General features: G+C 36.6%; 1 protein-coding gene across 3 annotated transcripts; it reads right to left on the bottom strand.

Annotated features, from left to right (window-relative positions):
• Positions 1-480: 480 nt before the first annotated feature.
• Positions 481-7505, bottom strand: LOC145797270 (zinc metalloproteinase-like protein). Of its 3 annotated transcripts, none has more exons than XR_014338586.1 (11): positions 7234-7438; positions 5270-5518; positions 4220-4429; positions 3675-3755; positions 3482-3568; positions 2859-2954; positions 2698-2751; positions 1548-2569; positions 1400-1448; positions 1075-1301; positions 481-1003 (listed from the first exon to the last, which is right to left on the bottom strand). XR_014338586.1 is itself a non-coding variant. In XM_082883990.1 (11 exons), exons 1-11 carry the CDS (start codon positions 7282-7284, stop codon positions 759-761), a joined length of 2091 nt encoding a protein of 696 aa, XP_082740116.1. In that variant the 5' UTR covers positions 7285-7505; the 3' UTR covers positions 481-758. The 3 variants fall into 3 exon arrangements, 2 of the variants coding, with proteins under 2 accessions (XP_082740116.1, XP_082740117.1); XM_082883990.1 differs by having other exon boundaries at positions 481-910; positions 1262-1301; positions 7234-7505; XM_082883991.1 differs by lacking the exons at positions 2859-2954; positions 3482-3568 and having other exon boundaries at positions 481-910; positions 1262-1301; positions 7234-7413.
• Positions 7506-12065: the final 4560 nt, after the last annotated feature.

The following is a 12065-nucleotide window of genomic DNA, read 5'->3' as shown; positions in this document are numbered from 1 at the left end:
TCTATTCCTCCTCCTCTCTTTCTTCTCTTTTGTATGTTTTTTTTTTTTTTTTTAATTGAAATTTGGCCCCAAAACGACGTCACTTTGGGGCACCGCAGGAAGGGCGGCAGGGGAAGGCAACCGACGATCCGAACTCGAACAAACAAGGACACAACAACAATCTATTAAGTCCATTTGTTTTGGGAGACAGAGGTGAAATTACAATTGGGATGGATGTAAAACTCACTACATGTGTTTGTTTTGAGAGATGAAAAAGGAATTCATAATCACATGAGATTAGGATAAACTTTAATGTTGGAATTGAGATGGAAAAGGTAGAGGTGGTATTAGGAAATTAATCCCATAAGATTAGGTTTTTTTTTTTTTTTTTTTTTTTGTCAAGTAAAAATCATAATTTTATTTGTTTTAATATTTTATATCTTTTATAGGGTAATAATTTAACAATCTCCACACTAACAACTATCATCAAAATAAATACAATTTTACTTAATCCTCTCACTATCAATCCCTTCTATTCTACCTCTGAAAACAAACAAAGTCTTATACTGTATTCAAAATCCACATATAAACCATCGACATACAAGCCTTATTTTCTAATATGTTTGTGAATGTCACAACAAATGTACAACTCTTAAATTTTTCATACACCGTATACACACCATACACAATTTACATACAATATTTTTTTTGTAAAAAAAATTCAGTCTTCGCTCCTCATTAGTACCTTCTGCTTTCTTCTCACACGGTTACCACCATGTCTAGTGCACAATGCATGTCTCGAGGGATGACTTTGCAAGCCACAACAAGCCTGGATCATTTCGCTTCAACACTATGTAAGTTTCTGCCTTTCCAAGTCCATCCGACACAACATCTTCATTGAAACCGATCAAGAAAAGAATTTCCATAGCAGCTGTGATCACAAGCAGCAGAAATGAAACCATGTTAAAGAAGTATGTGGAGGCTGAAACCTAAACAAGTAAACATCTAAACAAGAGACTGAAACCTAAATCACAGCTGCTTGTGATTTAGGTTTCAGTCTCTTGTTTATACACCCTCTAAACAAAAGACTGAAACCTAAATCATTCGGTTTTGCCGACGTATGATTTACCAATACAAGAATCTGCATCTATATTCCAAAAACTAGTAACAAGTGATGGCTGTCATGGCTATCTTTAATGGGTAATACCAAATGACACAATTAATGATTTTGAAAAAACAAAACAAAACAAAACAAAACTGAGGATCAAGAATAGAAGCATACCATTGTAATTCGCAACGTTCCTTTGGATTACTGGATTAGCCTGCAAGTAAACGTCCGTCATTAACTGGGTAATGATTCAGTGAGTGAATTCTGTAAGTACACACTGAAAAAAGATTAGTATGGATGACAGCAACTTACCTTACGGATTCTTTTGAACTTCATCTCAGAGGGGTGCTCAATCACATTCCTGGAGGCAAATTTGGGTAATTTCAGCTCATCAATAATTCACGGCATTAACAAATAGAAATCATTTTAGAATGAAGAAGATAGTACAGCAAGATTATACCTAATTATCTTAAATAGGGTTTGGAGAACTGTGGCAGCCTCTGAGGGATTAACTTCAGATTGAAGCATCTCGATGGCCTTCTGCAGGCGAGCGCAAATAATGGTAACAGGGTCTTGGATTCTCTGTAATTCTTGATCATCCGGATCAGGCTCATCAGTTTGTGTTCCGGGAATTCTCTGCTGTATTACCAAATTATCATCAGGATCCGGCTCTAGCTGCATGACTGCATTAGCTTGAGAATCATCGGGATCAGGTTCTTTATCAGCCCCACTCAGTTGGCTTTTGTTTTCTATGGTTTCACTTGCTGGAGTATCATCTTCATCAGGTCTTGATATGTTTCCATATGCCATATTTTTCTGCTCTGCTTTAGAGTCATCAGGATCAGGTTCATCAACAGTCTTGCTTTGTTGGTTCACTGACACCGTCACTAGAGAGCAATCAGAGTCGACCACAACTGTGTACTTCAAAGGAGCTTCTGAATCATCAGGATCTGGTTCTGAAATGATTATGCCTTCACTATATTCTGAATAAAGTTCAGATTCCATGGCTTCACCGCCTTCAACATCATCAGGGTCAGGCTCAAACTCATTCTGATAGCCAAGGCAGTCATCGGGGTCAGGCTCAAACTTACTCTGATTGCTAGGGCAGTCATCGGGGTCAGGCTCATTTTCATCTTTCCACTGAGCTTTTTCAGGATTCTCAACATTCATTTTTTCTTTTCCCAAATCCATGGGTTCGGGTTCTTGATGAACATCAAACCCAAGATCATCAGGGTCAGGTTCCTCATATTCTTCAGACACCCCCAATAGGTCTGTAGATGCATTTCCTAACCGGCGATAAGCAGCAGCCACTGAAGTGGCACGAGCATTTGCCAGTTGATCAGATGTTGTTCCCCCAAGCTTTTTGGAAGAACTACCATGGTTATCAACAAAAAACTCCTCATCATGTTCCGAGTGCTTGACTCCATTTAAAACATGGCTCTTTGATCTAGTCCAATCTAAAGTAGCAGCTTCTTGGTTCAGCTGTTAAGAAAAGATTTTAACTTGAGAAAGTGCCATTTACTTTAAACAACAATCATGTACCTCAAGGCAAACAGAACTGTGTGCGTTTGCACACGCGTATAGAGAGGGTGATGTAGACTCATTTATACCTGTCTATCTAGAGCATAGAACTTCGCATCGTGTTCAGAATATACCATGTGTGCCTGAAAGAAACACAACAAAATAAGTGCTTTTGATGCATAAATGGAAGAAACTTATGCACATATCTAAACAACCAAAGAGAGACATAGTGCAGAGAAAAAAATCTTACGAGTTCATGCAATAGTGTTTTCTTAATACTTTCATATTTCCTAAATCCTTTGAGGTCATCGGTTCGAAGGCGCAGGGATATCTCCTCTCCATGATTCTATAGCGCCAAACAGAAGTCAAAACAAACAAACACAAAGAAAATAATATTCAGCGTGTTTGGTTCAGTTTTCTGAAAATTGAGTTTTTTGTTTTTCGTGTTTTTTTATTTTAAGTGAATATTTTTTAAATTTTAAGCAATTTTTTTACTTTTTTAGATGCACTTTACTTAGATGTATCTAAATAGTGAAATATTTGTGAAAAAATATTTTAAAAAATTAATAAATACACAAAAATACGAAAAATGTACTGAATTTTCATATTTTTTTTGTTGTATTTTTTGGTATTTATTATTTAGTATATTTTTTAAAGACTTTTTCACAAATATTATACTTTTTATGTATATTTATGTTAGGTGTGTATAAAAATTAAAAAAAGAAAATTGCTTAAAATATTAAAAAAATTCACTGAAAACATTAAAATACGAAAAATAAAAAAGTAGAATTTTCTGAAAACTGTTTTCTGAAAACCAGAACCAAACAAGCTTATTACTTTTTTATCTATTGCTAAGCCTAGAATGATCCTCACCACGTTGAAACCGAGAATGCATTTGGGACTGACACCAACATAACCCACTGGGGCCATCTCTGTCATGATTCCTACCCGCCAATGGTGCTTTTTAAGAAGCATGTGCAAAAGATGCTCTGTTAGGACTGATAGAAAACATAGCACAGAGTTGGACTATTTGACTAGGAAAGGAAGTGCATTCACTCAATAGTACCTTATTCATGATAGCAACAATTCCTGGATCCGCAGCAAGGGTATGCATTCTTTTCAGTGCCTCCGAAGCCGGAGGATGCAACTATAAGCAAGGAAAACCACGTCAACAATACCTTCAATTAACAGGGGCATTGGATCATTTCGTTTAGCAGCTACATTTTCAACTAAGTGATAATTTCAGAAATGCAGTTCAGGGCATCCAAATAAGATACCTACTAAATTAACAATCCATTACACAGAGGATAACAATTCATTCAAAATTTCTAATTATGATTTGTAAGAGGGTTTCCTACACTTTTCCTACATCAGGTAAGCCTCAAGAAAACAGGAAGAGTGTAGGGTTTGAAACAGAAAAGCACCCGCTACAAGCTCACAAAGAATGAATAGTAAAAGTTGATCTCTTAATTTTGTTTCCCTTCTAACCAGCCAAAACGACATGATTGCTGACTCTCAAAATAATCATCATACAGCTTGGACTTAAAATACTAGACAAGCAAATGAGCAAAATCACGTATGGGAACAATAAACTAGAAAAATCAACAATACCTCTATTCCGGGAAGATGGAGTGTATGAAATTCACAAAAGATGTACTGTCCCTGTGGAAGTTTCATTGAGAAATGGGGCCTATCTAACAATCTCTGCCTCAGTCTCTTTTCCTCTTCCTCGAATCCAGCTATCCTCAGGTTTGCCTTTGCATTTTGTAGAATTTCATCCACCTCATCTTTGGGCACTCCCATCATCCTGATAGATTTCCCCTGAATAGAAAACACAGACAATCAGTTTCCATCTGAAAGTAAAAAAGGTTTTCAGCATGTCTAAAAAATTTATGAACATGAACAATAATGCTGCTTCTCTGGGAACTTTCAATTTCAGAAATTAACTTCATTGAATCTAACAACTGGTTCTTGCTTACTCTGTATACGTGTCACATAAACCGCAGTTTTCAATTCTTGCCAATATTAGAGAGTGCTCAATAAAGATTGTAATCCTTCACAATCGTGATGCACAAGACAAAATTGCTCTATAATCTATTAGTTGGTGTCCCCATACTGATATCAAGATAAAATCCCTTTTCTTTTTCTTTGATAAAAGTAAAAAATGGTGATATTCAAGATCCCACCACAAAATAAGTCAGCCTAAAATTGCTTTCACCACCACCACATCCAGTCCAACCACCACCTTCCTCTCTTCTCTCACACACAACCAATGCCATAGCCCCCTTCCTCTCTCTCATCTCTTATATGATATGATTTGATTGCATCACTATCGCCACCGCCAGGAGCAGAACCAGAAAATTATTGTGGGGTGGGGGGAGTGTACATGAGTGTTGGCATACAGTGAAATTTAATTATTTACAAAAATGACGATATTGTAGAACATGAATTCAATGCTAAAACAATGCAAACTTGATAATAATGATACATTTGAGGAGGTCTGTGTAATTTACCTAACAATTAAACATATGTAAGAAACCAATCTTCTATAAAGTAGACATATTACATAATTCACTACATCAGTCAGAGAATGAACATTTGACACATAAATTATAATGGCAAATTATCTATCCAACATAGAATAAAAGTAAAGAATGTCACCTCAAAAAAGGATGTTTCTTGCAAACTTAGATGAGAGTGTTCATCAGAGAATGGTGATAGCAATCTTGAACTTCTATCGGAAGCTTGTGGTACAATAAGCCGCATAGTATCTGCTTTAACATCAGTCAATTTCTGCAGTTCATATCCTAAATCTTTGAGAGTAGCAGCCGAATTCATCTCCAGAATAAACTTCATCCCCCTCCATGTAACCGAGATATTGTGAGTGCTTTGTTGCTGTTGCATCATATACTGAAAGAATATGCAGAGCATAAGTAAGAGAACAGATTTCACCAAATATAAACTAATCCTCATTAGTACTTGTAAGAGAAGCTAATTGGAGCCCACTAAATTAATTAGGCCCAATAATCCAAGGTTAGTGGGCCCAAATTTAAAGCAAGTCCAAGATTGGTGGGCCTGGATTTATCACCATTAAACGGGCCGAATCGCTCAAGTCTCGAAAGGGTTCGGATCCACGAACTTAGAGACTTACTCGGGCCCGGAATCGGAAGGGTATTGAGCAAGCCTAGGGATCCGAGGCACTCGGACTCGAAAGGATTCGAATCCACGAATCTAGAGATCCAAAGCACTTGGCTTCGAACGGATTCAGACGCAATCTAGAAGCCGCTCCATTAATGAGTCCCAGAACACTTACGGACTCGGAGTTTTCCGAGATCTACGTACCAAAACCATGGGCATAATGGAGTCCGAACAAAGGACCTGATCCTGAGGACGGTGAGTGGAGATAAATTCACTCTTCGGTTAAACTAGCCTATACCTAGGTTGAGGTGGCACGATCTAGGGGGTCCTTGAAACTTGGCAATATTTGCGACAGGGCGTTCTCCTGAACTACCCCTAATCCTTCTACGGCAAGACGTCCTCTGGGACTACCCTTAACCCTTTGGGATGATTGGAGATCATTGGTTAGGTGTGACTAAGAAGAAAGGTTCACCGAGAGGTTGATTTCCTCTTCGACGGTTTCCCTCATCCTCGGAGAGGTCACCTCCTCGGACAAGGTAATTAGAGAGAATATTCCCCATGTGTCTTGTACATAGGCTTCATCCTACATCATGAGGTGCCTATAAATAGCACCCACCCATAACTTTACAAAGGATGAATTTTGAAGAGATAACTCTTGGAAAAGAACTAATTTCCCTTCTCCATTATCAACCTTGAGAGTGAAAGTGGGAGATCCATGGAGAGCCATACCATTATTCTCTCTCTAGCTATTTTGCCTTCTTCTCCACCCAATCTCTTATCTCCATCAGCTCTTTGCTTTTGTGTTTTTAGTTGAGACTATTAAAGAATCTAAACCTCTCATCATCTTCTAGAGAATTCGAATTTTTCTTCAAGGATCTTCGAATTTTCCAACGACGCTCTTAAACCCTCTCATACAGTACTAATCCTCAGTCAATTTAAATGTTCAAAATTAGTAGGTGTTTTGCCAGAGACTTTGATGCTTTGAGATATAAAACAATAACATCATCTCCAAGTTCTTTATTTCTAATTATTAGACACATTTTTATAAATGAATTACACTTGTTGCCTCAATTTCTGTTGCTGTCTTATTAATAGTTATAAAATAGAGAAGTTCATAAGCCAAAGACGAATGCAACAAACCCAATTCCTCAAGAATTGAGAAATTAGCATCCCCAAAATTGCTTGAACTTGTTTAGAAATTTCACAATAATTTTTCAATCCAATAATCCCAAAAACGTTGAATCTACAACTCCACAAGCAAATTAAAGAAACCCTAAAAGAAGTCATCATAAAGACGATTAAGAAAATCATACCCAGACCAATACCCATGTTTTCTTTGACATCAAAAACCAAACTTCAGCAGAGACTAATGAATTACACACCAAATAAAGTCCAATTTGCGATCAAGAGCATATTAAACTTAACGATTTTGAAGAAACTATGAATTATCAGAACAAACCCAAATTGAGAATTTTGAAGACATGTACCTCAGATGTTGGTGAGACGGAAATACGATGATCAGAGTGCTCTGTTTCCATCTCTCTCCCTCTAAAGCGAATATCTTTCGGTATCAAACGATTGTAATCTCGAAAAAAAAAATTGTATGAAATACGAAAATCACGATATTTTATATAGGATTTGTCGATTAGGGGCGTTAGAGTGGAGGAGGCGTATTTTAATATTATTACGTAGTATTACGCCGTTGTGAACGGGTGGTGCGTACATTTACGCATGTGCTGACGTAAAAGCCCATTATTTTTTTAACATAATGTAAAAGCCACTCAAAAAATCCAGAAAACGCTGGAGCAGATTAGCTGCATGTGATTAGAACTCTTAGGCAAAATATTAAAAAGTCCCTATAATATATATATATATATATATATAATATTTTTTATTAAAAAAAATTGTATTTATTTTCATAAAATATTAATCAAAAGTCAATTTCTAAAACGACCGTGCTAGGGAGCTCGAAAACGAGCTCCCCCGAATCCCCCTAATTAGGGATGGCAATTTGAACCCGGCCCGAAGGGGACTCAACCCCCCGACCCCGATCAAAATGGTTTTTCCCCGAAAAATACCCCCGTGGGGATGGGGATGGTATTTGAAATTAAATTCCCGAAGCATTTCGGGCCGGGGACGGGGATAACATTCACAGCCCCGGACCCGGCCCGTCCCCGTTCCCGTATCTCCCCGAAGTGATATTACGAGTATGCCCCTGTGTATATATATGTGTGTGTTTAGGGTTTGTTGACAATCACCACACAAACAAACACGAGGCTGCTCTCTCTCTCACTTTCTCTCTCACCGCCGTTCTTTCTACTCCCTCAAACCACGTCTCTCATCTCTCTCTCCCTCTCCCTCTCCCTCTCCCTACAGATTCGCCGATCCTGCCTTCGTCATCATCATCTAGATCAGATTTAAACAGATCTGAACAGATCCGCCGATCCTCCACCACCACCGCCTTCGTCGCCGCTTCTGTCCGGCCTCCGCTGTCCGGCGATCCTCCACCACCACCGCCTCTATCCGACCTCTTCGCAACACCGCCTCTGTCCGGCGATCCGCAGATCTGAACATCTTCGCAACACCGCCTCTATCCGGGTTACATTCTTCTGTGCTGTTTGTTCTCTAAATGAATTGACTTTTTTATCAATTGAAAGTCAATCTTTGGTAACATGTTTTCATATATAACCATTTTGTTGTAGCAGATCATAGAGAGAGACATATCAATGATTGAATTCATGTCTTCAGAAGAGTTTGAATCATCAAGTTCTTCAAGGGGTAGAAAGCGTCGCTATAGGCATTCACCTTACCAGACTCAAATGCTTGAAACGTTTGGCCAAAGTTCATTTTTTTTTTTTTGGTCCGCTGTATGTGTATATGACTTTATAGATATAGTGTTTTACAACCTTTTTATTTATTTATTTTTTTCATCTATCAGTTAATCATTCAAATTCTATCTACGAACTTTTCTTTGCTTGAATTCATGTTGATTTATTACATTGTATCTGATGGATTTTGAACTACTGTAACACATCTTTGTTATCCTGAATACAACAGATTGAAATTATTTTTGTTGTTGTTTTTGTGTTAAAAAAAAAATAAAAATGAACAGGTCGGGGATTTTTGGGGTCGAGGAAACCCGATCCCCGATCGGGGCCGGGGGCGGGGGGGCCGATGGGGTCCCCGTCGGGGATCGGGGACGGGGAGTGTGGTCCCCGGCCCCGCCCCGCCCCGTTGCCATTCCTACCCTTAATCTTGATTTTTTTTTTCAGAAGCAGAGAAGGAGAAGAGAAGGGAGGAGGAGGAAGGAGGAAGGAGGAAGGAGGAGGAGGAGACTGAAGGGGGCCATAACAGTGGGAGGAGGCGGAGGCGGGGCCGGAGGCGACGGCGGAGCTGCTACGACGATCGGAGCTGGGCGACGGCGGCGACGGGCTGGGCGATCAGCGACGACGTGTTGGGCGACGATCTCTTTTCTCTTCCCCTCTTCTTTTCTCTTTCTCTCCCTCTCCCTCCGAGCTGTTGCAGAGTCGAACATGGAAGAAGAAAAAAGAAAAGAGAAAAAAAAAAAAAATTCCCCAAAACAACGTCGTTTTGGGGATTAGGGGGATTAGGGGGGGCCAAATTCGAGCTCTCAAACATTATTCTTTCTGAAATAACCCTTAATTCATGTCTGTTCAGCTTAGTGGCCTTCGAGCATGATTTCAATCGTGGATTCGGTTTGTTGATCCGTGAGAAACAGTTATAAGCCCATAAAAAAAATTTAAAAAGTAAGTTTAAATCCTAGGAACACTTACAAGCCAATCTTATTAACTAAACTTACTTACCTATAAATCCTACTTATTTTGTTAGTTATCAATATTTTCAAAATACCTTCATCAACTCAGTCAGCATCTTAACTATACGATCAGTGATATGACCTCAACCTTCCGTGTCCACCTCCAACATCCAACAATTCTAACCTCCGACATCCACCTCCAAACTTTGGCCACCGACCTCTGGCCTCCAATGAGCATCTCCGGCTGAGAGAATTAATCAAATCTCTTTGATTTCCAAAAACTCAACCAAAAAGAGAACACTACTCCCAGTTAATTTAGTCAGAATCTAGCACCATGTCACAAGAAGAAGAAAAAGTTTGCTGGTCACCACTAGAAAAAGCTCTACATTCCTAGTACTAACTCTCCCTCTTGTCCAAACACACTGTTCTCACTCTTTTTTTTTTTTTATTACCTAAAAAAAAATAAAAATCAAGAATATTTATTTAGTTTAATAATATTATTTTTAATTCATTGATCCACATATAAGTTGTAACTGAATACGTTTCTTGATAAATTAAATAAAATTATATATATTTAGTGATAAATTAATCACTGATAAACTTATCATGTTGATTTGTAAAAAATTACAAATAAAGAATTTGGTTCAGTCACTCACACTTATACTCTATTACTCATAAGAACCCCTCATTCCCACGTACACACATTCGTTTGAGATAAATTATTTTAGTTTGATTTTTTGATTATTTTAATCTGACTTAAAAAATTCTATTTGGAATCAATTTTGACTTTTTTTTTATAATTAATTTTAGGGAAATGCTAGAGAGCTCTAAATTTAGAGCTCTAATTTGAGCTCTAGTGATGTGTCAAAGCAAAAAAAAAAAAAAAGACAAAACAAAACAAGACACAAACCTCACATCAGGATGGATCCCCCCTTCCCATTAGAGCTATTAAAGCTCTTATATTAGAGCTCTAAAGCATTTTTGTTAATTTTATGATTGTGAAAAAAAAAATAAAATGATTGTGATTTACTTGTAACATTTTATTTTATTGACTAAATTAACTTATTTTCTCTTTATTAACTAATTTAGTCAATTTAACTTACGCCAAAGAAAACCAGTAAAATAATCTTATTTATCATAAATTATTTGAAAGATCTAAAAATTATTTTTAAAATATTATTTTGAAATAAGTTTATTCTTAAACAAGGAAGAAAAAAATAACATTATTCACTTTGTTTGGTTTGAGTTTTTTAAAAATACTTTTCAGAAAATTCTAATTTCTTATTTATTATATATTTTTTTATTTTTACTGAATTTTTTTAATATTTAAAGTAATTTTTTTTTTAGACACATCTAACATAAGTACACTTAAAAAGTATAATTTTCGTAAATTTTTTTTTAAAAAAATCACTAAATATCAAAAATAAAAAAATAAAATTCAGTATATTTTTCGTATTTTTGTGTATTTATTAATTTTTTAAAATATTTTTTCACAAATATTTTATTTTTTAGATTTATCTAAATAAGGTAAATCTAAAAAAGTAAAAAGAATGCTTAAAATTTTAAAAATATTTACTAAAACAAAAAGGTATAAAAAATAAAAAATTCAATTTCTAAAAATACTGAATTGAAAAAACTCAAACCAAATCCAATAAAATTCACTCACCATCTCACTCTGAAGCAAATAAAAATTAGTAGTACATGCATATACACAGACACGAACACCCACCTCACACTTTTGCAAACAAACACTCTCTCTAGTGTTTAGAGAGAAACAAAGAGGGGCCCACACTCACTAATGGCACGACAGGCACGTGATGAAGAAATTCATGACCAAGGCCAACAACTACCCACCTCTACAACCAAACAACATCATATCTCTTGTGTGTGCCTACTGTGTCATTCGAAAATCATCAATATCGAAGTGGAAGATCAACGGAGGCAGTTCCGCTCGCGGAAGAAGGAAAACTCGAAGGCACGACAACAAAAAGAGAAGTGGTAGTATAGATCGACAACAATGGAGGTAGATTGGCGGTAGTAGAGTGTAGATCGACAACGATGGAGATGGTTGGTGAACGGTGGCGGTAGGATATGGCGACGATGTCGGTGGCTGGTGGTGGTGTGAAACTCTTGAAGAATGCTGAAAGAAGAGAGAGAGATATGTAGAAAAATGGTGAAGCGATAGAAAATTGAGGAAAATAGAGCTTCGGAATTTATTGATACATAGGACCAATCTTCTAAGACTAACACAAAAATAACTCCTAAAAGAAGGACCGATTAGTAAAAATTTCCTAATTGGGTATTGGTTGTATTGGTTTTTTTTTTTAATTAAAATAATTGTAAAAATATAAAATAAATTATAAAATTAATAAAATAAAATTTTATATTCAAATTATAATTATTTATTTATTTATTTTAACATAAGTTTAAAAAATTAAAAAATTCATTCTTAACCAAAAAAAATTTTAACCCAAATTATCAAAAGTCAAAAAGTGAATTCACACACGAAGGAAGCCTATCGTATGCCGTTATAAAGCCGCAGTG

The sequence above is a fragment of the Camellia sinensis genome, chromosome 8 (assembly GCF_055761805.1).
Source record: "Camellia sinensis isolate YWXY chromosome 8, ASM5576180v1, whole genome shotgun sequence".
Taxonomy (NCBI): Eukaryota; Viridiplantae; Streptophyta; class Magnoliopsida; order Ericales; family Theaceae; genus Camellia; species Camellia sinensis.
Note: the sequence above shows the minus strand (reverse complement) of the source record. Positions and strands in the feature narration are given on the sequence as shown.